The sequence below is a fragment of the Octopus sinensis genome, linkage group LG5, assembly GCF_006345805.1.
Source record: "Octopus sinensis linkage group LG5, ASM634580v1, whole genome shotgun sequence".
Lineage (NCBI taxonomy): Eukaryota > Metazoa > Mollusca > Cephalopoda > Octopoda > Octopodidae > Octopus > Octopus sinensis.
Window position 1 is genome coordinate 17516932 of NC_043001.1, and position 27503 is coordinate 17544434.

Genomic DNA, 27503 nt, shown 5'->3' on the forward strand with positions numbered 1-27503 from the left:
TTTTCTTTCATTTTATAATTTTCATAGTTTCATTCATTGGAGATTTGGCACCAGAAATTCTAAAATCCAATTTTTGTCAATAAACCTGCTAGGCACATAAAAAGCACCACCCAAACATGGTCAATGCCAGGTCCACCTGACTGGCTCCCGTGCCAGTGACATGTAAAATGCACCAGCCAAATGTGGCCAATGCCAGTACTCCCAGACTGGCTCCCGTGCCGGTCGCACATAAAAAGCACCATCCAAACATGGTCGATGTCAGGTCCATCTGATTGGCTCCCATGCCGATGGCATGTAAAAATCACCAACCAATCGTGACTAGTGCCAGTACCCTCTGACTGGCTCCTGTGCCAGTGGTACGTAAAAAGCACCATTCAAGCATGGTCAGTGACAGTGCTGCCTGACTGGCCCCTGTACCATGGTATGTAAAAAGTACCCACTAAACTCTTGGAGTGGTTAGCATTAGGAAGGGCATTCAGCTGTAGAAACCTTGCCTGATCAGATTGGAGCCTGGTAAAGCCGCTGGTGCTCCAGACCTCAGTCAAACCATCCAACCCATGCCAGCATGGAAAACGGACGTTAAACGATGATGATGATGATGTTATAATGATTCAAAACATAGGTACAAGGCCAAGAATTTTGGGAGAAGAATGCAATCATTTGAAAATGACCCCAGTACTTATCTGATCCTCCTCCTCCTTATCATCATCGTTTAACGTCCGCTTTCCATGCTAGCATGGGTTGGACGATTTTGACTGAGGTCTGGCGAACCAGATTGCTGCACCAGGCTCCAATCTTAATCTGGCAGAGTTTCTACAGCTGGTTGCCCTTCCTAACGCCAACCACTCCAAGAGTGTAGTGGGTGCTTTTTATGTACCACCAGCACAGGGGCCAGTGAAACGACATTGGTAACGATCACGCTTGAATGGTGCCCTTTTACGTGCCGAATTTGGAAGGCTAAAAGGTAGAGTTGACCCTGTTGAAATTTGAACTCAGAATATGAAGCAACATGGTTAAATGCCACATTTTTTTTTTTAAGGCACTTCAAAAATTTTCAATTGTTTACCAGAAACCATACTTTCCCTTTGTTTTATAGAGTTGTCTCTTTAATAAAAAGTTTTTTTTTAATTAAAACATTTTCTACAATTTCAGATATAAAGAACCAGAAGAATAATGTTAACGCAGCACAAAATAACAGATTTATAATTCCAGAAAGTCTAAAGGTATTGTCACTGATAATGATTCAAGTTTCTCTGAAATGACATTTTGGATTAACAAAATTTTAAAGTATCTTTTCTTATCTGCAGGAGGAATACATGATATGTGATCCATCTTCAAAAGTTGTCGCCATAGTTCATCTGGTCCTCGATCGAGGTTTTCATAGTGTGGTTTGCTTCACCAACTCCGTTGAATCGACTCACAGGTCAGTACATGTTTGCCTCTTGCTGTCTCTCCAATTATCCTCAGCTTCATCATTGTACGTATCTTATCTAGACATCATTTGCTGATAGGTTGTATATGAACTTCATCATTATACAAGCGACTTGAGGGTGGCTGCTTGGAGTAAACTGTTATCTCCCAGCCATAATCTAGTTGATATTTTTTGATATTTTTTTTTAAATACTAATATTCTTGGATCAGATTTTTTTTTTCTTTTTATGCAAACTGCCAAATTTAGCCCAAACACTCTGTATGTATATCCAATGTATAGTTTGCTTTCATTGTATACTATTCCAGTTGTAAAAATCATGCCAAAACTAACCTTGCTTGTGTTAGTGCCACGTAAAGAGCACCGAGTCCACTCTGCGGAACAGTTGGTGTTAGGAAAGACATCCAGCCGTGAAAACCATGCCAAGACATAGTAGCCTAGAGTAGTTTATCTATCTGGCTAGCTCATGTCAACTGTCCTCCCCATGCATGCATGGGAGGTGGACGTTAAACGATGATGGTGATAATAAATATATATATATATATATATATATATATATATATATACTGGAGTAAACACATAAATGTGAAACAAGGTGGAAAGAAGAGTACTCAAATACAAGGGGTAGAGTAATATGCTTTATTTAAAAGCAGCAGAAAATTCAACAAAAACTGTCCGACGAACAGGAACGTGAAACTCAGAGTAACAGGTTTTGTTGAATTTTCTGCTGCTTTTAAATAAAGTATATATATATATATATATAAGTTCAGCAAAATTTAGATTCAGATGAATATGGTACTTAAGTCAAAGGCACCAGAATTTTGTATGGTGTTATCCATATAAATCCATGGGGTGATTATAATCAAAATAAGCAACAAGAATATCCGAGGTAATGTGTTACAATCTTTCTATGCTACTTCATTTTATTAAACACTGAAAGTATTACATCAGTTTTAAATAAAATGAGGTAGCATGAAACGATTGTACCACATTACCTCGGATATACTTGTTGCTTATTTTGAATATATATATATATATATACACACATATACACACACATATAATGGGCATCTTTCAAATTTGTCTACCACATCCATTCATAAAGCCTTTCATCACCAAAACACCCAAAGCCACCTGAAAAAAATTTTGGTTCATGTGACCAAGCCGCCCAAAACTGCCCGTAATCACATATTCATATTTAAATGAGAATATCAGAGCAAATCTCATTAGTATATTCTTGAAATCACTGCGTAAACAGTTTGGCTACAGTTTTGTACAACCTCCGACATGTTATTTTAAACTACTTTCAACCTCGACACTTGGTCGAGGTGCTAAGAAATAGCTCCAAAATTAATTATGCTTCTTCTCTACGTTCCAGACTCTGTCTTCTCCTTAAACACATTGACAAATTTCCAGTTGCTGAATTTTCTTCAAGACTCAAAGCAAAAGAAAAAGAAAGTATTTTAGCAGCATTTTCCAAAGGTTCCATTAGATTGTAAGTATAAGCACATTTTTGTTTGAAATGTTATTGTATATTATCAACGTAGAGCTGCTACCGTTTGTAGGATGTGGTTGTTACGCTGGTAATACCTATTTCTTTACTACCCACAAGGGGCTAAACACAGAGGGGACGACCAAGGACAGACAAACGGATTAAGCCATTTATATCGACCCCAGTGCGTAATTGGTACTTATTTAATCAACCCTGAAAGGATGAAAGGCAAAGTCGACCTTGGCGGAATTTGAACTCAGAACGTTACAGCAGACGAAATACCGCTAAGCATTTCGCCCGGCGTGCTAACGATTCTGCCAGCTCGCCTTGATAAACTTCTGAAGTTTATCATTACGCTGGTAATGTTCCCATTATGGAGTGGTTGGCGTTAGGAAGGGCATCCAGCTGTAGAAACACTGCCAGATCAGACTGGGCCTGGCGCAGCCTTCTGGCTTCCCAAACCCCAGTTGAACCATCCAACCCATGCTAGCATGGAAAACGGACATTAAACGATGATGATAATGATGAATTGTCTATTATTTTTTATCAGGTAAAAGTGCATCTATTTCTTCAGTGACCCAGACAGCACTAAGTTTATTAGCATAATATGTATATACACACACACACACCCTTCTATACATTTGGTAGTCTCCTTTCAGTACCAGTCTACCAAATTTCATTCAGAAACCTCTGGTCAGGCCAAGTAGCCGTTAGCTTCTGGGGGAATTCTTTCACAAGGCAGTCAACCCAGCTCCCCAACCAGGCTGGTGCAAGTGAGCCCAAGGACATCCGAAGATGTTGTTGACAATGGTAAAGGTCGGTTTGGAAGCACAACCAGTCCCCCACATCTATGGTCTTCTAGAGTGGAACCATGAGTGGGTGTCCATTACAGCCTTGGCTGTGGCCATCCATCAGATATGGTCAGCATTTGTGAAGAATGTGGTGAACTCGCTGGTCAGAGCTGGTTCAACCCACCCTGGGTGAATGCCACTGCAAGTACAAGTAGGTCAGGCCAAGGCTATTGAAGGGGCTTTCTTATTTCTTTATTGCCCACAAGGGGCTACACACAGAGGGGACAAACAGGTTACAGACAAAGGGATTAAGTCAATTACATCGACCCCAGTGTGTAACTGGTACTTAATTTATTAACCCTGAAAGGATGAAAGGCAAAGTCGACCTCGGCGGAATTTGAACTCAGAAAGTAACGGCAGATGAAATACCTATTTCTTTACTACCCACAAGGGGCTAAACACAGAGGGGACAAACAAGTTACAGACAAAGGGATTAAGTCAATTACATCGACCCTAGTGTGTAACTGGTACTTAATTTATCGACCCCAAAAAGATGAAAGGCAAGATCGACCTCGGATGAATTTGAACTCAGAACGTAACAGCAGACGAAATTCCGCTAAGCATTCCGCCCAGCGTGCTAACGTTTCCGCCAGCTTGTCGCCTTGAAAGGGCTTTCTATCCAGTCTTCTGTGCAGTGGGATCAAACTTGAAATCACATGGCTCTGCAGTCAACTTCTAACCACATAGCCATTGATGTGTGTCTATGTATTAATTAACTGTCAACATTGTAAAAAGTATTCAGTACAAAAAACAGTGTTTTCTTATACTTAAAATCAAAGATACTCCATCAGCAAAGAAGTGTTTTCCATGTTTAACAGTTTTCAGATTAGCATTAGAAACATTTCTTTGCTGAGACACCATCTGAGGATCGGTGATCCAGCAAGAAATTTAGGCACAGGAGTGGCTGTGTGGTAAGTAGCTTGCTTACCAACCACATGGTTCCGGGTTCAGTCCCACTGCATGACACTTTGGGCAAGTGTCTTCTACTATAGCCTCGGGCCAACCAAAGCCTTGTGAATGGATTTGGTAGACGGAGACTGAAAGAAGCCCGTCGTATATATGTATATATATATATATATGTATGCGTGTGTGTTTGTACCCCTAGCATTGCTTGACAACCGATGCTGGTGTGTTTATGTCCCCATTACTTAGCGGTTCGGCAAAAGAGACTGATAGAATAAGTACTGGGCTTACAAAAGAATAAGTCCCAGGGTCGAGTTGCTCGATTAAAGGCGGTGCTCCAGCATGGCCACAGTTATGATAGAGAAACAATTCTTAACCCTTTCATTATCAACCTGGCTGAAACCAGCTCTGGCTCTGAAGTATAACTGTCTTGTTTTCATAAGTTTTGATTTAAAATCTTCCACCAAACCTTAGTCACAATTAATGTTCCTAACACCAGCTTAATGATAACTAAGTTATTTTACTAAATTCTTTGTCATATTTAAAGTAATTGAAAGAAACAGAGAGCATCTCAAAATAAATACAGTAACAAAAGGGTTAACACATTAATGGAACTCTGGATCAGAACAGACCTGTGACAGTAATGAAGGGGTGAATTCACACTCCCCACAGTTCTAGGACTTTCAAGCTGGAGTCTCACCTCTGGACACAGTTTACTCTCATACCCAGGACATACATCTCTCTATCCGCTCAGTCGAAGTCAACTCTCGGTCACTCGTTGGATCAGTGTCCTCCAGTCAGTTCTTTCCTGGGCCGCTTCCTTCAGATTGGCCATGTCCATTCCGGTACCACTCCTGATGGTGTGAAGCCAGCGGGTTCTTGGTCGGCATCTTCCTCTCTTGCCACTGACCATTCCGAGCATGATGTCCTTCTCCAGGGATTCTCTCCGCATAATATGACTGAAATATGCCAATCTACGCTTGGTGATCCCAGCTTCTAGCGACATTTTCGGCCTTATCTGCTTGAGAACCTCTCCATTGGTGAGCCTCGCTTGTCCATGGAATCCGCAAAAGTCTTCTCCAACACCAAAGCTCGAATGCATTAATTCTCTTACGTATATTCATACATGTATTCACTAACCATCCATTTTTCTTCCCACAGATTGGTGTGTACAGATACAATGGCTCGGGGAATGGATCTGCTTAATATTGACCTTGTTGTCTCTTATGATTACCCAAAGTTTGTGGAGACCTACATTCATCGTGTTGGCCGGACAGCACGAGCTGGGCACGAAGGCACTACTGTCAGTTTGTTGGAATTTCAGCAGGTAAATGTTCTTCATAATCTTTATATATAAAAGTCAAGTTGTGTGTCAGTCTCCTACGATTTAGATTCCTAACTACTCCCACATTTTGCCGTGCAGTTTAACCAAAACCGGGTATCTTATAGTCGTGATTCATATCGAGCCCTTCTGGGTATTAGCGTGCGTCTACGATTTAAAAAAAAAATTACCATCATTGTTTTCGCTATTATATAAGGGAAGTAACGCTCTAAAAATATCTACGATGAGTCAACAAATTTTTTTTAAATTACCATAATTTTTTTTCCATTTTTTGGCTATAACTCTCTAAAAATGCTTATATAGTTATTTCCCTTACAAACCCGAGCAACGCCAGGCGATACTGCTAGTTGAATATATTTTTGTAAATATGAATCGTATCTGTGCTGTGAGGGAAACAGTTTTTGATGTGTATTGAAATTTTTTAAAATCTGTTAATAGACTTGAGTTAGCCACATGACATATACTTTGTTGTAAAAGAACTATTTATTTATATGTATGTATGGCTGTATGTACATGCATACATACTATGAGATGTGATAGATCTATAAGTTGTATGTGTTTCAGTTTGATTTTTCTTTTTTATTTAGTTTACTTGACTGGCTTTTGTACTTGTGGCACGTAAAAACCACCAACCGATCGTGACCACTGCCAGCCTCCCCTGGCACCTGTGCCGGTGACACGTAAAAAGCACCCACTACACTCACGGAGTGGTTGGCGTTAGGAAGGGCATCCAGCTGTAGAAACTACCAGATCAGACTGGAGCCTGGTGCAGCCTTCTAGCTCGCCAGTCCTCAGTTGAACTGTCCAACCCATGCTAGCATGGAAAGCGGACATTAAACGATGATGATGATGATATTTGATAAAGTGTTAAATGTTATGTAGTTGATTTACTATGAAAGGCTGGCTATATATAGTTGATGCTATGGGAATGATATATTGGGTGTTATGTTGTTAATATATATATATAGAAAGAGAGAGCGAGGTCATTGCCTGTGCCACTGGACTGGCTCCTGTGCAGGTGGCACATAAAAAAACACCATTTGAGTGTGTCCGTTGCCAGTACCGCCTGACTGGCCCTCGTGCCGGTGGCATGTAAAAGCACCCACTACACACTCGGAGTGGTTGGTGTTAGGAAGGGCATCCAGCTGTAGAAGCTCTGCCAGATCAAGATTGAAGCCTGGTGCAGCCATTTGGTTCGCCAGTCCTCAGTCAAATCGTCCAACCCATGCTAGCATGGAAAGCAGACGTTAAGCGATGATGATGGTATATATAGTATTGGTTGATGTGATGTTGATCCATTTTAGCACTATGATGTGTTGTGGTAATTCTTTGCTTGGTATAATACTATGACATGTTGGGTAGTGTATGTTTATTTGATGTGATTTTGCAATTTATTTTCCTCTATTTTATCTGAAAATTTCTTCAAGGTTGTTCACTTGAAAGCAATGCGTAAACAGTGCCAAACCAAAAATACCCTTTCTCAAATAAAACTCACAAATCAAATTAGAAAACAGTATGTCCCTCTTCTAAGCAGTGCTGTTGAAGCTCTACCTGCATCATTAAAGGTAATTATTGCTCATTATCAATATTTTCTTTATCATTTCGTTATTTTTAAATAGATGCTGGCATGGCTGGTTGGTAAGATGTTTGCTTTCCAACAACATGATTTTGGGTTCTGTCCCACTGTGTGACACCTTGGGAAAATGTTTTTCTACTATAAGCCTAGGCAAAGAAACTCCTCGTGAGTGGATTTGGCTGGTAGAAACTGAAAGAAACCCATTATATGTGTGTGTGTATGTGTGTCCTGTAACCATTTGACAACCCCTGTTGCCAGTGGCACGTAATAAACACCATCTGAACATGGCTGATGCCAGCGCAGCCTGACTGGCATCCGTGTCGGTGACACATAAAAAGCACCAACCGATTGTGGCCGTTTGCCAGCCTCCTCTGGCCCCTGTGCCAGTGGGACGTAAAAAGCACCCACTACACTCACGGAGTGGTTGGCATTAGGAAGGGCATCCAGCTGTAGAAACACTGCCAGATCAGACTGGAGCCTGGTGCAGCCTCCTGGCTTCCCAGACCCCAGTTGAATCGTCCAACCCATGCTAGCATGGAAAGCAGACGTTAAATGATGACAATGATGATAATGATGTTGGTTTGTTTACATCCATGTCGCTTAGTGGTTTGTCAAAAGAAACCAATAGAATAAGCGCCAGCGTTGATGTTCAAGTAAAAGGATTAAAGGCGGTGCCCTGGCATGACCACAGACCAGTGACTGAAACAAATAAAAGATTTAAGTTTATTATGTTCCAAACTCTAAAATTCTTCAAAATTTTCAAATTTTATCGAAACAGTCGTTCTGTATTTCAACAAAAGAGTTAAGAGTGAAATGACTCTTTATTCCTTTTTTTTTGCAAGTTATCAGTTTATCAGTTTATTTATTCTTTTACCTTTCAGGCTGAAAACAAGAAAAACCAACCAAATAAGAAAACTTTACAGAAGAGCAAAACTTAAATAAATCGCATCACACTGAGTCGTTGTGTTCTGACTTTTTTCAATATACACAAAGAGTCAAGTAAAATCAAAATCAATATCAAATGGAAATTGTAGTTGTGGCCAATGCCCGTGCCAGTAGCACGTAAAAAGTACCATCCAAACATGGTCGATGCCAGTTCCACCCCCACCCTCCCCTCACTGGCTCCCATACCAGTGGCATGTAAAAAGCACCATCCAAAAGGGTCGATGCCAGTTCACCCCTCCCATGCCAGTGGCATGTAAAAAGCACCCACTACACTCTCGGAATGGTTGGCATTAGGAAGAGCATCCAGCTGTAGAAACTTTGTCAGATCAAGATTGGAGCCTGGTGTGGCCTCCTGGCTTGCTTGTCCCCAGTCAAACCGTCCAACCCATGCCAGCATGGAAAACGGATGTTAAACAATAATGATGATGATGCACAAACACACACACACACACACTCTCTCTCTCTCTCTCATATGTATAAGGTAGTGAGCTGGCAAAACCATTAGCTAGACAAAATGCTTAGCCACGTTCTAAGTTCAAATTCTGCCGAGGTTGACTTTGCCGTTCATCCTATCAGAGTCAATAAAATAAGCACCAGTTTGAGCACTGGAACTGATGTAATTGACTAAACCCTCTCCCCTAAAAAAATTTAGGACTTGTACCTTAGTATAAAGGATTGCTTTTTTAACAACCACTACACATTTAATTATCAGGGATGTTATCCTGAAGTTTGGTGACAAGTCTGCCCAAATTTCAAGAGTCTTATTTAGTATTCTTGAAGCTGTATGCGTGTGTATATGTATGTATGCATATATATGTGTGTGTGTGAGTATATAAATAAATATTTCGAAATCGAACAAAATTCGACGACTGGGACCTATGCCAACCTTCCTTCATTGGACACTAAACTCTACTTGCAAAGACCTGTTGTGGCGAGTGAAATCGAAATTGAACCAAATTCAATGACTGGCACATGTGCCAGTGGTGCGCTAACAGCTCCATCCAAGCGAGATTACTGCCAGAGCAGCTGTTTGGCTTCCGTGCCGGTGGCACATAAAAAGTGCCATTTGAGCGTGATCATTACCAGCGTCGACTTACTGGCACGTGAACAAAACATTCGAGCAAGGTTGTTGCCTGTGCCACTGGACTGACTCCTGTGCAGGTGGCACGTAAAAAACACCATTTGAGTGTGGCTGTTGCCAGTACTGCCTGACTGGCCCTCATGCCGGTGGCACATAAAAGCCCCCACTACACTATCGGAGTTGTTGGCATTAGGAAGGGCATCCAGCTGTAGAAACCTTGCCAAAGCAGATTGGAGCCTGGTGTAGGCAGCCTCCTGACTTGCCAGTCCACAGTCAAACCATTCAACCCATGCCAGCATGGAAAGCAGATGTTGAACGATGGTGATGATGATGAGTAGCCATGTAGCTCCCCTGTTTTGAGAACCTACTCAACCCCAACCTCAGATCTTTTTTATAAGGCTGCCACTTTTCAATTTTTGTTCTACTTTCATATTTGGCATATTGGTGTAGTTTTGTAAAGTAATCATTGACATGAAATTCAGTTTTGCCATTAATCAAGAAATAAAGCTTTTACAGTTTGCAAATTTTCGGCAACTTTAGTTAGTCAAAAGCCACAGACATATAGGTGCCTGTTTCTATAGTAACAAGCCAAGCTGTTACCTAGCTACTTTCCACACATTCTTTTTGTAGCTTATTAAATACTTAAAATACATGCAGTATGAGATGTGCTGAAAATAACAGCTAAATAGTCTAAATCATGCACCCTTTTTTTTTTTGTTCATAATCGAATGAATTCCTGTGTGTAGAATAAAAATTCTATTTTCTGAAAATTCCCAAAAATAAGAGTTATGAGGGGTTATATGGCCTGCATAAACCAGAATTCTACCAATATTTCACTTCTTTACAGTTGACACAACACATGTTGTTATGCACAAAATGACAGCTTCCAAATCCTATTTCCCAAATGGGTAAAATTTATCAAACTTTAAACCCCTGTAACTGTTTTTTTTTTTTTTCTGGAAAAAGTGAATAGTCTCCTGAGATTCAGCATGGAAAGTTACACCAATACACCAAATATTAAAATTTTCGCTAAACTTGAAAATTTCCACTTGTGCAACCAAACAGAAAAGACCCCCAACCTTTTCCCTTGTACTTTGAACCCTGTCATCTAACATGGACACAGCATCCTCTCTACCTGGGTTCGTTGACTTGTTAGCTACATCATGATCTCAGTAATGCCAGTGGCTTGAAAAGAGCACCGAGTATACTCTGTAAAGTGGTTGGTGTTAGGAAGGGCATCCAACCATTGAAACCATATCAAATTAGAGCATGATGCAGTCCTTCAGCTCATCAGATTATTTTTAAACTATGCAAGTCAAGTGAGACCATAACCTCGTGGCCTATGCCAGGGGTGTAACCAGCCCACTTACACGTACCTTTCGTCGCTTGAAAATTAAACTCTGCTTGCGAAGACCTGTTGAGGCAAGTGAAATCGAAATCAAATTTGATGACTGGCATCCGTGCTAGTGGAGTGCTAAGAGCACTATCTGAGTGTGATCGTTGCCAGAGCAACAAACTGGCTTCCGTGCCGGTGGCATGTAAAAAGCACCATTCGAGCGTGATCGTCGCCTTCCTGGCACTTGTGCTGGTCACACGTGAAAAAACATTCGAGCGAGGTCGTTGCCAGTGCCGCTGGACTGGCTCCTGTGCAGATGGCACATAAAAAGCACCATTTGAGCGTGGCCGTTGCCAGTACTGCCTGACTGGCCCTCGTGCCAGTAGCGTTAGTTGTTGGCATTAAGAAGGGCATCCAGCTGTAGAAACTCTGCCAGATCAGATTGGAGCCTGGTGCAGCCATCTGGTTTGCCAGACCTCAGTCAAATCGTCCAACCGTTGCTAGCATGGAAAGCAGGTGTTAAACAATGATGTTGATGCAACCCATGCCAGCATGGAAAATGGACATTAGATAGTAATGATGATGGTGATGATAATCATGTTATATCCATTATCAATACTGGTATTGCCTTCCTAGATAGTTTGGGGACTGTGTCCCCTTGTGTATTCTATTTTTGCCATGATTTTACAGCAAGATGTTCGTCCTATTATTAAACACTTTACAAAATGTATTGGGTATATTTAACCCTGTCACACCATATTCTCACTATTGCGGAATTAAGTTAAACATCATCTCTGCTGGATTCCTGATAAAACGGAAATGAACAAGATGCAGATGATTCCATCCATAAGTTTGCTTGCAATTGTTACCCTCGAACCATCCGAATGTGGCCATTGCCAGCGCCGCCCCGACTGCCTCCGTGCCAGTGGAACGTAAAAAGCACCATCCAATTGTGGCCGTTGCCAGCCTCGCCTGGCCTCCATGCCAGTGGCACGTAAAAAGCACCATCTGATCGTGCCCGTTTGCCAGTCTCATCTGTCATCTGTGCCGGTGGCACGTAAAAAGCACCCACTACACTCATGTAGTGGTTGGTGTTAGGAAGGGCCTCCAGCCGTAGAAACATTGTCAGATCAGACTGGGCCTGGTTGAACCATCCAACCCATGCCAGCATGGAAAGCGGACACTAAACGATGATATGATGAGCTATGTATGCAACTATGTATTGTTTTGCTCAGGAGCCCAGGTGGAGGGTAAAGTTATACACAGGAACCCAAGTCTGTGAGGGCCAATATGGTCTGAGTACTCGAGGTTGTCTTGTTACTGTCAAAATTAAAGCGATTTCTCTATCGTATTTTGTCTCCATTCGTTTGTTCACCAGCACCAGTTAGTTATCTCATTCATGGCATCTAGAGTGATAAAAGAAAACCAAAACAAATGGGTGGTGAAAGGGTGTGATGCAATAGGACTAAAGTGATAAGAGAGAACAATTGCAGCGTGGAAGGTGTTTATAAGCCATTTAAGAAACACACAAAAGCCGTTCGATTCACTTCAACATTTAAGTTTAATTTGTCAAAATATTTTCGGCGCTATAAGACCGCGACCTGTTCACTGACAAAGCTTCGTGCAGCACGGATTTTCGTCAGTTAATTAAACTTAAATGTTGAAGTGAATCGAACGGCTTTTGTGTGTTTCTTAACCCTTTAGTGTTCACATTATTCTGCCAAAATTAATCCTTTTTTATCCACATTGCTTTGAACTAATCATGCATTATCTTGTAGCTATGAGATTTTGATGGGGTAGCTGTTAATTTTTAAAACGATATTGTAGGGTTGGTGTGAGAGACCAGATATGGCCAGTTTGAACATAAAACAGGCAGAATACTTCTGGCTGGATATGGCCGGTTTAAATGCTAAAGGGTTAAATGGCTTACAAACACCTTCCACGCTGCAATTGTTTTCGTTCCAGCACACGATCTCAGATCAGGTCACTTGCTATGCAAGTACATCTCCGTGATAAGAGAGAAGAATGAGAGTATTAGCAGTGAGGTGGATATCAAAAGTGAATGACAGATGTGAATAATGATTGATGGGGAAGAAGTTATGACTAGCGGTAAAAAAGGGGTGATGGGAACGGTGGTCTTAGACAGATCCTATGTGATGTCATAAGAGAGATAGGGAGCTCCATTAACAAGGAAGGGGATGAGTAACAGTAAAATGCAGTGTCTGACCTGTTGGAATCTTGTAGTTAATACTCTTTTACTTGTTTCAGTCATTTGCCTGTGGCCATGCTGGAGCACCACCTTTAGTCGAGCAAATCGACCCCAGGACTTATTCTTTGTAAGCCTACTACTTATTTCTATTGGTCTCTTTTGCTGAACCGCTAAGTTACGGAGACGTAAACACACCAGCATCGGTTGTCATGCGATGTTGGGGGGACAAACATACACACACACATACATATATATATACAATGGGCTTCTTTCAGTTTCCATCTACCAAATCCATTCACAAGGCTTTGGTCGGCCCGAGGCTATAGTAGGAGAAACTTGCTCAAGGTACCACACAGTGGGACTGAACCCAGAGTCATGTGATTGGTAAGCGAGCTACTTACCACACAGCCACTCCTACACAAAATTTGAATAATCAATGACGTCTATTGAGGTGAAAACATTCTGTGCCGTATGAATATGTCCCTCGTTTAAGAAACAGATTGGATTTATTTACATTTCTGAAGAAAAAAAGATACCCTTCCATCCACTCCTAACCCTAAAACAGATTGAAATGCAATAGATCGATACTAGGGTCATAATTATGGGTGACAATTTCATATGACACCTCTAGAAAAAACTGCCGTTCAAACCGAAAAGATCCAACGTCTCTACAAACGCTGAGAAAGTTTGGTTTCCCAACAAGTTAAATGAAGTCCTGATATAAAAGGCTGTTATTTCTATAAAAGCAAATCCTCCAGGAAGCGATCATACCTTTGCATTTGTCTGGGTGTAGGCGTTAATGAGGTCGTAATTCCCTAAATCTACCTCTGTAACACCCAAATAAAATAAATCGATATTTTACTCGAGGAAGAGGTGAGCATAGTATAGCAAGAAATAGCATAAGTAAGCTAAGGCTATAACATAAATTCAGACCCCAGAAACTATTTCGCTTCTCAAATCCCGCTAAATTATGTAGAAAGGACATGAGCATTATAGATACCTATTTCTTTACTACCCACAAGGGGCTAAACACAGAGAGGACAGACAAACGGATTAAGTTGATTATATCGACCCCAGTGCGTAACTGGTACTAATTCAATCGATCCCGAAAGGATGAAAGGCAAAGTCGACCTCGGCGGAATTTGAACTCAGAACATAGCGGCAGACGAAATATCGCTAGGCATTTCACCCGGCGTGCTAACAATTCTGCCGGCTCGCCACCTTATTGATACCGTTCATGCACTCTCTTAAAAAAAACAGAACTTCTATATATGACCAGAAAAAATTTCCCAGACAGAGAGAGAGGAATAAAACATTTTTGAAAATATAAATTTTGTGGACAAGAAATTTTCTTTCAGAATAGTAATTCTCATTGTACGAGACCCAGAAATACAACTGCTTTCCCTATGAGAGGGATAGCTATTCGAAACCTCCACCCTTTAATGGAACACACTCTCTTGAAAGGATTCAGGCAAGGTCCGATCCGAGGACAATTTCTTCCCATCAATGTCTAAGGCCCTGTATAGAGTCCTTAGCGCTGTTCTTCGCCCTCTGACACTACAAACAAGTGCCCGTACTGCTGGTAACGGTTTTCACAAAGGTTATATGCTTAGGAATTAGCGATATGAGCGCAATATATAAGACAGCGAACAGAAGAAACTACTAAGTTTAGCGAGGACAGATTTAGACAACCAGATCAATCCCTCTCAGTAACCATATTCATAAGCACCTCTTTAAGGGCGGTGAGCTGGCAGAAACGTTAGCGCACCGGGCGAAATGCTAAGCGGTATTTCGTCTACCGTTACGTTCTGAGTTCAAATTCCGCCGAGGTCGACTTTTCCTTTCATCCTTTCGGGGTCGAGAAATTAAGTACCAGTTATGCACTGGGATCGATGTAATCGACTTAATACCTATGTCTGTCCTTGTTTGGCCCCTTGTGGGTGATAAAGAAATAGGTATTTCGTCTGCCGCTGCGTTCTGAGTTCAAATTCCGCCGAGGTCGACTTTGCCTTTCATCCTTTCGGGGTCGATTAAATAAGTACTAGTTACGCATTGGGGTCGATGTAATCGACTTGATCCCTTTATTTGTCCCCTCTGTGTTTGGCCCCTTGTGGGCAGTAAAGAAATATATTCACAAGCCCTTCTCAATGTCAGGCGAGTTCTGAGCTAAGGGGAATAACTCTCGACTAACCTCCACTTGTCCCAACTGTTCTCAGCGAAGGAGGAGCAGTGACCTTGGCACTCCAACCTGACTGACTTAACCTTTCTCCACCGAGGACAATGTTGTTAGCTCATCTTCGGTTTGGTATGGGCCGAGCCCTCGGCCAGTTTGCCCGTACCATCAGAAACGAGCCTAGCTTGACCGTTTCGGCGAGGAGGCTGTTCCACCGAGATCGAACACTTCGTGGTAAGTTCATTTATTTGGCTCACTCACTTGTTACTCTTTGTTAGAATAAGCAATCAATTAAATACAAAAGCCCTCATTATTGGCATTTCGATAAAGCCTGTTTAATGTTTAATATAATCGGATCTATTAAAGTGTAGAGTTGAGCGATCGCTAATACAAAACTGCTCTTTCTTTCAGATAATATTTCTCCCCTATTATACATACACCTGTTTCACCATTTGTCTGTTTCCGTCCTTTAATGTAGATATTATATATAGCCTCTCCGTGTCTCTATTTCTTGGTCCAGCTCTCTGCCTAACTCTTCGACCGTCTGTCTAACTGCCTCTAGATAGGAAATACACAATTCACATAAAACAGACAGATCAAATTTGTTCCAATCCTATAAATGCCAAACGCTTTTGAACGATTTGTCCTAACCGGGAAGATCGTTCGGCGACTGGATACGAGAGAGGTCGAACTTGTGTTCACCTTCTCTGCATATTCTGCATTAAGGTAAAAAATCCAGAGTCTAATCTAACCCTTTATTCATCGTATATTAAGAAATACTGCTTTAGAAATACAAATATGTGTAAACGCAGGCTTGGCATCGCAAATGCAAGGTTATACAAACACTAAGAATGGAAACCTGTAATCACTCAAAGACATTTGCTGTAGAATAATCCACCGTATTCAAAACGGTTTAAACAATACCATATTAGTCTTTCGAATGAATGAAGGCAAAGAGTAGAATTATCAATTGATAAATGAAAAGAAAGGAATTAAAGGCAATGTGCTAGGAACCGGGTTTGTTAATGTGGGCGAAAAAAATTTCTCGGAGATCTACTTTATTAATGGGCATGGGTGTGAATAACGAATATAATCTAATGTATTTTTAAGAGGTATACATTTACAATAACGTCGGAAAAACTAAAAATTCTAGAAAGTGATGTCATTGTGATGTTGTTTTATAGTAGAATTATTATTATTTTTTTCAAATTATAACTTACTTTTAACTTTCAATTCAATAATGTGTTAATATTCTCTCGTACAAGAACACAGTAGTATTTAGTGTGACTCTACTGACTTTTTGTCTCTGTATCATCGGATCCACTGTTCCGAAAGTAAAACAGAGATGTTCAGTGTTCAAAATACAGTGTGTGTTAAGAAGTTGTGTACAAAATAACACTTTTCATTTGACAATATTCGAAGATGTAAGTGGAGGCTTTCCAGACATCGATATAACTGTGGCTTAATTAATTAAGCATCAAATAAGGCTTAATTAATTATTCGGTTAATATGGAATTTAACACCCGGTCTTCAAAACAAACAAACAAACAGTCTAATAGGTGTAAAAAAAATGTGTAGAAAACGAATATGAAAACAAAACTTTGCACAAGCGAACGAGGTGGGAAGAGGACTTTGTTTTCTACACATTTTTTGTACACTTATTAGACTGTTTATTTTTGTTTGTTTTGGTGACCGGGTGTTAAACTATATATTAACCAATTATTCAATATTTTTACTCAATCCCAATGCGTTGTGTTATGTCCTAATTGTTATGACAAAACAAGGCCTTGTTTAAAATTCGCTTTCTGTATTGGGTGGGGCTATATTTCACTATATAAGGTTAGATATACGCCAAGGCTAGTATGCTAGAGAACAAATATATAACAATTAAAATACAATGCATAACTAACTGCCCTATATTAAGAAGTTAGTCTGTTTGCTTACTCAGCTGTAATCCATCATGTCTTCGTGACCGCACAGAATGTTCTACCAATTATTTTGCGATACACACACACACCCACACATTTCTCTCTCTCTCTCTCTCTCTCTCTCTCTCTCTCTCTTTCTCCATGTCAGTGGTATTGTTACCTCTGAGATATGCTGTGACTGCGAAGACCCGACAAATGAACTGAGTTCATGGCTCGCAGGACGGCCTGCTGTGATAACCTTGGATCGTAGGGCGACCTGCTGTGCTTGAGGAAACCTACTGAGTCAAGTACATCAAAATAAAAATCAAATGGAAGTTGTAGTTCTGATACCCGTGCAGGAGACACGTAAAAAGCACCATCCGAACGTGGGCGATGCCAGCGCCGCCTTGACTGGCGTCCGTGATGGTGACACGTAAAAAGCACCAACCGATCGTGGCTGTTTGCCAGCCTCCTCTGGCACCTATGCCAGTGGGACGTAAAAAGCACCGACTACACTCATGGAGTGGTTGGCGTTAGGAAGAGCATCCTGCTGGCTTCCCAGACCCCAGTCGAGCCGTCTAATTCATGCTAGCATGGAAAACGGACGTTAAACGATGATGATGATGATGATACTGCTAGCATCTCTGTAGCCTCACCAACTTATGCACCTCTTCACCACTGTGATACATCTAATTTACTCTCAACCCCTTTCCTAAATATGAGTTGCTATGTAGCTCCTTTACAAGAACCTGCTCTACTCCAACACTCCCTGGGTTTGTTGACATGGTGACCTCAACTGTGACATGCAAAAAAGCCCCCAGTATATACTGTAAAGTGGTTGACATTAGGAAGGGCATCCAGCTGTTGAAACCATATCAAAGCAGATACTGGTGTTTGATGCAGTCCTTGACTCATTGTCAAACGCATGTCCTCTGCAGTCACGGCCCATGTTTCACTGCTGTGAAGCATGGCAGTTTGCACACATGCATCGTACAATCTAGCTTTCACTCTAAGCAAGAGACCCTTTGTCACCATTAGGGGTAGAAGCTTTAGTTTGAAATATTACTTCCACATTCTCATCTGATTGTGGAAGCTAGGATCGCCCCATCCTTTTAAGGAATGCCACCAGTATTCAATAACTAAAAGCAGTGACTATCATCATGAAATTTAGGAGTGTTGTCTTAAACTAAGATCTTAGACACATTATTCATCATCGTCATTATTCTGAGAGAAAATTACTTGTAACATTGTACTTATTGTTTTAATCATTGAACTTTTATGAAGTTCTAACAATTTCTAGTCAGTGATAATCATGTATAGTACTCTTTCATTCTTATTAGAAATTATAAAGCATACCATTTGTTTCTTTTCCTTTGAAAATCACTAAACAGACTGATTCAATTATTGCTCAGGAAACATCATCACTTATGCATTTGGTTACGTGGCTTAGAAGGAACCATTTCCCAGCACCATTCATTATTTGCAAATCTTCAGCAAAATCATAACATCTATAGTTCTTTCTGATTCTAGAAGTGTTCACCCATCAGAAAAGGTTTGTATGAATCAGTGTGTAGAAATAGCAGTCAAATCTCCCTCAAATTACACTCTGTCATTTTAAAATTCGAAGAACACTCATAGGCGCAGGAGTGGCTGTGTGGTAAGTAGCTTGCTAACCAACCACATGGTTCCGGGTTCAGTCCCACTGCGTGGCATCTTGGGCAAGTGTCTTCTGCTATAGCCCCGGGCCGACCAATGCCTTGTGAGTGGATTTGGTAGACGGAAACTGAAAGAAGCCTGTCGTATATATGTATGTGTTTGTGTGTCTGTGTTTGTCCCCCTAGCATTGCTTGACAACCGATGCTGGTGTGTTTACGTCCCCGTCACTTAGCGGTTCTGCAAAAGAGACCGATAGAATAAGTACTGGGCTTACAAAGAATAAGTCCCGGGGTCGATTTGCTCGACTAAAAGGTGGTGCTCCAGCATGGCCGCAGTCAAATGACTGAAACAAGTAAAAGAGTAAAGAGTAACACGGTTGACAAAATATCAGGATGATCATGACTGGAATGCTTTTTTGGTTATAGGTTTACACAGTTTGAGTTGATCTAAGACTGAATAACAACATTAACAAAGATGTGTGTGTGTGTTAGAGAGAGAGAGACAGACAGACAGATGTCAGGTTTCTTTCAGTTTCCATCTACCAAATTCACTCACATGGCTTTGGCCAGCCCAGGCTGCAGTAAAAGACATTGCTCAAAGTTGTGTAGAATGGGATTGAACCCAAGACCATTTGGTTTGGAAGCAAGTTTCTTAACTACACAGCCACATAGTTACATTCAATGTATATTTGGTCTACTAATATAATTTCAAATCAAACTCCAAGAGAAAACACAAGAATTGTGATTTTGTCTGATTTAATTCTCTTTTAGCCAGGATTATGCTTGCTGTTCATTGTTCTGTTATGAGTTAGGTTAATCTTCTTGTATATTTATATTTATCTTATAATGCCGATGGCATGTAAAAAGCACCCACTACACTCTTGAAGTGGTTGGTGTTAGGAAGGGCATCCAGCTGTAGAAACTCTGCCAGATCAAGATTGAAGCCTGGTGCAGCCATCTGGCTCACCAGCCCTCAGTCAAAATCGTCCAACCCATGCTAGCATGGAAAGTGGACGTTAAACAATGATGATGATGATGATGATGTATTTCTGAAGGCAGCAAGCTGGCAGAATTGTTATCATGCTGGAAAAAAATGCATAGTGGCATCACTAGTGTACCTCCCAGGGCAGCCCTTCTGTTTGCCACTCCCAGACCCCACAAAAATCACATATTACCTACAGCAGACCCAAAAGTGGTGCCCCTTTAAAAGTGCTGCCCCTACTGTCCCTAGCTATGCCAGTGAGTGGCATTTCTTCTGACTTTACATTCTGAGTTCAAATGCTGCTGAAGTCGACTTTGCCTTTCATTTTTCCGGGGTTCGAGCAAGGTTGTTGCCAGTGCCGCTGGCCCTTGTGCCGGTGGCACGTAAAAGCACTCACTACACTCTTGGTGTGGTTGGCGTTAGGAAGAGCATCTGGCTGTAGAAACTCTGCCAGATCAAGATTGAAGCCTGGTGCAGCCATCTGGCTCACCAGCCCTCAGTCAAAATCGTCCAACCCATGCTAGCATGGAAAGTGGACGTTAAACAATGATGATGATGATGATGATGTATTTCTGAAGGCAGCAAGCTGGCAGAATTGTTATCATGCTGGAAAAAAATGCATAGTGGCATCACTAGTGTACCTCCCAGGGCAGCCCTTCTGTTTGCCACTCCCAGACCCCACAAAAATCACATATTACCTACAGCAGACCCAAAAGTGGTGCCCCTTTAAAAGTGCTGCCCCTACTGTCCCTAGCTATGCCAGTGAGTGGCATTTCTTCTGACTTTACATTCTGAGTTCAAATGCTGCTGAAGTCGACTTTGCCTTTCATTTTTCCGGGGTTCGAGCAAGGTTGTTGCCAGTGCCGCTGGCCCTTGTGCCGGTGGCACGTAAAAGCACTCACTACACTCTTGGTGTGGTTGGCGTTAGGAAGAGCATCTGGCTGTAGAAACTCTGCCAGATCAAGATTGGAGCCTGGTGCAGCCATCTGGTTCGCCAGCCCTCAGTCAAACCGTCCAACCCATGCCAGCATAGAAAGCGGACATTAAACGATGATGATGAGGATGATGATAAAATACGTACTAGTTGAGCAAAGAGGTCAATGTGATCGACTTACACCACTCCCCTGAAATTGCTGGCTTTGTGCCAAAATTTGGAACTAATATGAAATGCATGTTATTGTTTAACCTCAGGTCAACTATGATCAAACAGACCTCTAATAAAAGGCTTTCCTGTGGTGCCCATCCATCTTTTTCACAGACCTAGACCTACAGTATTCAGTGTGTATGTGTACTTCATTTCATAATGACAGTAGGAGTTATTTCAAGGAAAAGTGGCTGCTATTTCTAGCATGTCTAGTCACCATGTAGATGCGTCCCATTCAGCTTATAGAATTTATAGTTAAATGTGTGGTGTGTGTTAGTAATGAGACAACGATGTGACACTCTAACGAGGGAATCGTTGATGGCAGGACACTGTGACAAAGATAGAAATTAATTTCAGATTATGCCATAGAAACAGGTCTGTAGTGTAAACATTACAAAACCACATACTTAACATATGTATATTATTTACATTATTTACATTTGACGGATATTTGTCCTCATCTTGTTTGTTGTTAACACAACATTTCGGCTGATATACCCTTCAGCCTTCTTCAGGTATCTTGGGGTTCTCATTCCTAAGGTATTCTTCGATGTTATTATTATTATTATTATTATTCTGTTAGACTTTTGCTTTACATTTGCACAAGCTGGCTCCAAGTCTCACCCAGAGACCTCAAGAGACAACAGGTTGGAAGTTCATGTTGGTGTTATACCTAGTGTGCCATATATTTGGTTTTGTACTTAGTGTTGTACTAGTGAATGCCTAAAGAACCATACAAAAATTATGTTTGTTTTAAAACTTGAGATTACATAGAAAGTATTTTGCGTAGGATATGAGCAGTTCCCATGAGCACTATCTTTTGAATTTCTGCCATTTTGGGGTTTCCTGGTATCTGAGCTAGGTAGGAATCAGCCCCTTTTGCTATCATTCCCGGGGCACCTATGACAACAGGTATTGTTTTAGTCTTCAGGTTCCACATTTTGCTGATTTCTATTTCCAGATCTTTATATTTGCTCAGTTTCTGGTAGGTCCTGACAGATACGTTTATATTGATTGGGACAGTCATATCAATGAGGATTATTATTATTATTATTGTTATTATTATTATTATCATCATTATTATTGTTCAGATCACTGCTTGGAATCGAACTCGGAATCTTGGGGTCAGTAGCCCACGCTCTTAACCACTACGCCATATGCCCGTGGGCTGGAGGGTATATCAGCTGAAACGTTGTGTTAACAACAAACAAGATGAGGACAAATATCCGTCAAATGTAAATAATGTACATAATTCCTCATCTCTTAAATATAGAACTGTATTATTATATGTATGTTGTTTAAATGCCAGGAGCTGTGGTTAGTCATCCAGAGAAAACCCTTCAAAGATGTACAGTGCTAAAAATACACAGTATACTTCAGATCTTGCAAAACAAAATCACCCTTGAAGGTATCACACAAAAGTGGTAGATACGTATTTCACCGTAATTGCAGAATGTCAGTACTATACACTCAAAGTCACTTTTGAAATGAAATTGAAACTGCTAGTCTGAAGTATAAACACGTTGTGTATAAACTATTTGCTGATTTGCAACGGTTTTTGCACAAATAGAATGAAAGAAGGCCATGCAATACAAGCAGCTCTATAATGTAAACATCACCGATACCACATGCCTAACTCTTTAGCACTTAAACCAGTTATATCCCGCCAAAATATTTTACCTGTTTTATGTTTTACTAGCAGTATCGCCCGGCGTTGCTCGGGTTTGTAAGGGAAATAACTATATAAGCATTTTTAGAGATGTAAAGTATAATAGCCATCTCATTATGGCTAACCACAAAGGGGGGAGTGTTACTGTAGCTTTTTACGTTCTGAGATTTAATAATAAATTTTTAGAGAGTTACTTCCCTTATATATGCCAAAAATGCATTAAAAATGTGAAAAAATGATGGTAAATTATTTTTTAAATCGTAGACTCATCGTAGACGCGCGCTAATACCCAGAAGGGCTTGATATGAATCACGACTATAAGATACCCAGTTTTAGTTAGACTGCACCGCAAAATGTGGGAGTAGTTAGGAATCTAAATCGTAGGAGACAGACAGCACACAACCTCTCTTTTATATATAAAGATGTTCAAACTGGTAAGATCCAGTCTCTCATATCTAGCTTACATTGTCATTCTCAAAAAAAAAAACTATCGTATCATTGAAATCTCGAAGCTATGAGATAATGCATGATTAATTCAAGACAATGTGAATAATTAAACATTACGTTTGACAGAGTAATCTTAATGCTAAAGGATTAATGTACAGTTTCTGTAATTCATCATCATCATCATCATCATTTAACATCCATTTTCCATACTGGCACAACTTGGATGGTTTGACAGGAACCAACCAGCTGGAGAGCTGCACCAGGCTCCAACTCTCTCTTTACTCTTTTACTTGTTTCAGTCATTTGACTGCGTCCATGCTGGAGCACCGCCTTTAGTCGAGCAACTCGACCCCAGGACTTATTCTTTTTGTAAGCCCAGTACTTATTCTATCAGTCTCTTTTAGCCGAACTGCTAAGTGACAGGGACGTAAACACACCAGCATCGGTTGTCAAGCAATGCTAGGGGAACAAACACGACAGGCTTCTTTCAGTTTCCGTCTACCAAATCCACTCACAAGGCATTGGTCGGCCCGGGGCTATAGCAGAAGACACTTGCCCAAGATTCCACGCAGTGTGACTGAACCCGGAACCATGTGGTTGGTTAGCAAGCTACTTACCACACAGCCACTCCTGCGCCTGTCTATTTTGGTGTGGTTTTGATGGCTAGATACCCTACCTAATGCCAACCACTTTACAGAGTGAACTGGCTGCTTTTATGTGGTACCAGTGCTACTACAGGGTGAGGCAGAGATGACAGACGTTTTTGAAATGGCTATTACTCAGCCCGAGGGGAGGGAACATATGTCCAACAGGTACCATTTGGTCCATGGTGCCTTAGCATTTATTTTTCTTCTCAGGTGAAGTCATGGTGCTGGGGACGAGAGAGCATCACGTGTTTGCCCACAACAGTTACATGGCACCAGCATGGATCCTTTTTTACATGGTATTGGTGTGAGTGCTTTTCACAAGGAACCAGCACAGGTGCATACTGCATGATGCTGGCATGGGTGCTTTTTATAAGGAACTGGCACAGAATGTGACACCATTCGAAAAATTATTTTGAATGTCTGAGAACCTGATTGAGAGGTAAATAACTAAGCTTAAAACAGATTATCAGATTATCCCAGGATGCAGTGGGATCAAATGAACCTTGTAAAATTCTAAGGATTAAAGGAGACAATTTGCTGATTATAAATCTTAGTTTTTTTACTGCTTGAGAACATTGAAACCATTCACAATTATTGTTTTAAATGCAGAAAGCATTAACTAGTGAGTTCATGTTTTTAGAAGTATAATTACACTCTCGGAGTGGTTGGCGTTAGGAAGGGCATCCAGCTGTAGAAACTCTGCCAGATCAAGATTGAAGCCTGGTGCAGCCATCTAGTTCACCAGCCTTCAGTCATTCGTCCAACCCATGCTAGCATGGAAAGTGGATGTTAAACGATGATGATGATGATGAATTATTACCTCCACCTTAGCAAAGGCAGAGGTATTGTTTTCGGTCATGTTTGTTTGATTGTCTGTTTATTTGTGGACATGATATCTCAAGAACTGCTGAATGGATTTGGTGTGGGTGTTGCCTTGGTGGAGGTTTGTGCTCTCTGAGAGTTATTGTTAAGATTAGATTCAAACACTCACTGCTCTTAGAAGTTGGATGCCTATTGCAAAGTAAAGTAGGTATTTATAAGACAAGTTTGTATAGTGACGATACATATATTTGTTTGTATTGGAGATAAGTGTGTAAATATAGACACAAGTAAAATGCAGTTGAGTTGCTTTAACAAAAGTACAAAAACATGAATACAAGTACAGGCATATATATTTCTTTATTGCCCACAAAGGGCTACACATAGAGGGGATAAACAAAGACAAACAAAGGGATTAAGTCGATTACATCAACCCCAGTGCGTAACTGGTACTTTATTTATCGACCCCGAAAGGATGAAAGGCAAAGTCAACCTCGGCGGAATTTGAACTCAGAACGTAACGTCAGACGAAATATGGCTACGCATTTCGCCTGGCATGCTAACGATTCTGCCAGCTCGCCGCCTTAACAGGCATATAGTTAAAAAGGTTGTTTTGAAATTGTAAATCCTTCTGCACAGCACCTGGGTAAAGTGTCTTCTACCTCAAGGCAACCCAAGCTTTGTAAACGATATTCAGTGAAATAGTGTAAAAGACCCATGTTCTTAGAATTTTAGATTTAATTCATAGCTCAGTTTAACGCAGCTACTTGACTCTTGGATGCTTTTTAGTAAATCAATTCTGATGCAAGCTTTTGTACCTATTGTCCCATCTGAAAATTAACACCTATTTTCCCTCTGCCAGTTTTCGATGCCCTCAAAAAATGCTTATGGTCCTTTCTCTTTCTTCTAACCACAAACAAACAGAAATGCTGTTTTCTTTCCTTTTCTCACCTGAGAAGGGACATGATCTTTATGCTCCTTCTGTTTGATTACATTTGCTGAAATCCCTCGAGGTTATTTGAAACTTGTTCCCTTATGTAAGAAGACAGGTATATGCAGGTGAGGAATATAACAAACATTTGAGCTTTTACCGTTTGCTTCTTTTAGTCATTAGACGATGGCCGTGCTGGGGCACCACCTAGAATTTTTAGTCAAATGGATTTACCCCAGTTCTTATTTTTAAAGCTTGGTACTTACTCTATCAGTCTTATTTGCTGAACCACTAAGCTACAGGGATGTAAACACCAACATTGGTTGTCAAGCAGTGGTGGGGGGAGAAACAAATGCATATACTCATGCACATACACATGCCAATTATATATATATATATGTGTGTGTGTGTGTGTATATATATATATATATATATATATCATCATCATCATCGTTTAACGTCCGTTTTCCATGCTAGCATGGGTCAGACAGTTCGACTGGGGTCTGGGAAGCCAGGAGGCTGCACCAGGCTCCAGTCTGATCTGGTAGTGTTTCTACAGCTGGATGCCCTTCCTAATGCCAACCACTCCGTGATTGTAGTGGGTGCTTTTTACGTGCCACCAGCATGGAAGCCAGTCAAGGTGGCGCTGGTATCGACCACGTACAGATGGCGCTTTTTACGTGCCAGGGGAGGCTGGCATATATATATAAATTTTTTTTTCCGTAATGAGATAAAAAAACCCAAGTCTGTGGAGATTTTAGAACATGGAGACAGTGTGAGAAGATGGTTAAGCAATAGTTAATTTAGATAAGATACGAAATAGAGATTGAGGTGGAGGAATGAAAATAGATGTGAGATATGCAGGGATATTGTATTTGTAGATACCTTGTGAGTAAAATCCAATAGTATTTAAAATTGGTCATTCCAAGTATAGAGTCTATACACAGTGTTATTGAATCAAGGGTTTTATTTTATCTCATTACGGAAAAAAAATTTTTATATACACATGCTGATATATGACCTATGTTGGACGCCTTATTTGCATAATCACCGAACCTGGAACTTAACTATGGTCTATCTATAGCACTTACTCAGCATTACCTGACACCTTTGGGTTTCACTGACACCATTACCTCTCATAACCTCCATATATATATTGACAATGGGTTTCTTTCAATTTTCTCTTCCAAATCCACTCACAAGGCTTTGGTTGGCCCTGGGCTATACTAGAAGTCACTTTCCCAAGATTCCACACAGTGGAACAGAATCCAAAACCTGTTTCATCCCAACATGAAATAAAAAAAAAAAGGATCTTCCAGTGCTAATGAAGATAACCTAAAGTTGCATGCATCAATTATCAACACAACTGTTCAATTAATAAATACTCTCTCTCTTTACTCTTTTACTTGTTTCAGTCATTTGACTGCGGCCATGCTGGAGCACCACCTTTAGTCGAGCAAATCAACCCCGGGACTTATTCTTCGTAAGCGCAGTACTTATTCTGTCGGTCTCTTTTGCCGAACTGCTAAGTGACGGGGATGTAAACACACCAGCATCGGTTGTCAAGCAATGCTAGGGGGACAAACACAGACACACAGACACATACATATATATATATATATATATATATCTATATATATATATATATATATACACATATATACGACAGGCTTCTTTCAGTTTCCGTCTACCAAATCCACTCACAAGGCATTGGTCGGCACCGGGGCTATAGCAGAAGACATTTGCCCAAGATGCCACGCAGTGGGACTGAACCCGAAACCGTGTGGTGGGTTAGCAAACTACTTACCACACAGCCAATCCTGCGCCAATCTTCAATTTTTTTTTTTAAAAACACCAGAGTCACTTGCTGTGAGGTTTTCTTTTAAAACATTTCTCTGTCTTTTGCTTGCAATAAGTTTTCTGAGCTGTTTTTAGTCAATTTAAATACTTACCATGTAATATGAG

General features: G+C 40.8%; 2 protein-coding genes across 3 annotated transcripts in view; both read left to right on the top strand.

Moving 5' to 3' along the window:
- LOC115211832 (ATP-dependent RNA helicase DDX51) overlaps nt 1-8551 on the top strand; it is a 32528-nt gene extending 23977 nt beyond the window's left edge. The window contains exons 12-17 of the mRNA XM_029780544.2: nt 1153-1223; nt 1308-1423; nt 2808-2924; nt 5837-6002; nt 7445-7582; nt 8475-8551. Coding sequence (XP_029636404.1) covers nt 1153-1223; nt 1308-1423; nt 2808-2924; nt 5837-6002; nt 7445-7582; nt 8475-8531 — 665 coding nt within the window. The 3' untranslated portion in view covers nt 8532-8551. The remainder of the gene's footprint in view (nt 1-1152; nt 1224-1307; nt 1424-2807; nt 2925-5836; nt 6003-7444; nt 7583-8474) is intronic.
- A 6788-nt stretch (nt 8552-15339) lies between these two features.
- LOC115212314 (pyruvate dehydrogenase protein X component, mitochondrial) overlaps nt 15340-27503 on the top strand; it is a 43077-nt gene continuing 30913 nt past the window's right edge. Inside the window, exon 1 of one of the 2 annotated variants that reach the window (XM_036503181.1) lies at nt 15340-15571. In XM_036503181.1, the coding sequence (XP_036359074.1) occupies nt 15445-15571 (127 nt within the window). In that variant the 5' untranslated portion in view covers nt 15340-15444. The remainder of the gene's footprint in view (nt 15572-27503) is intronic. The other variant, XM_029781174.2, reaches the window with a different exon arrangement.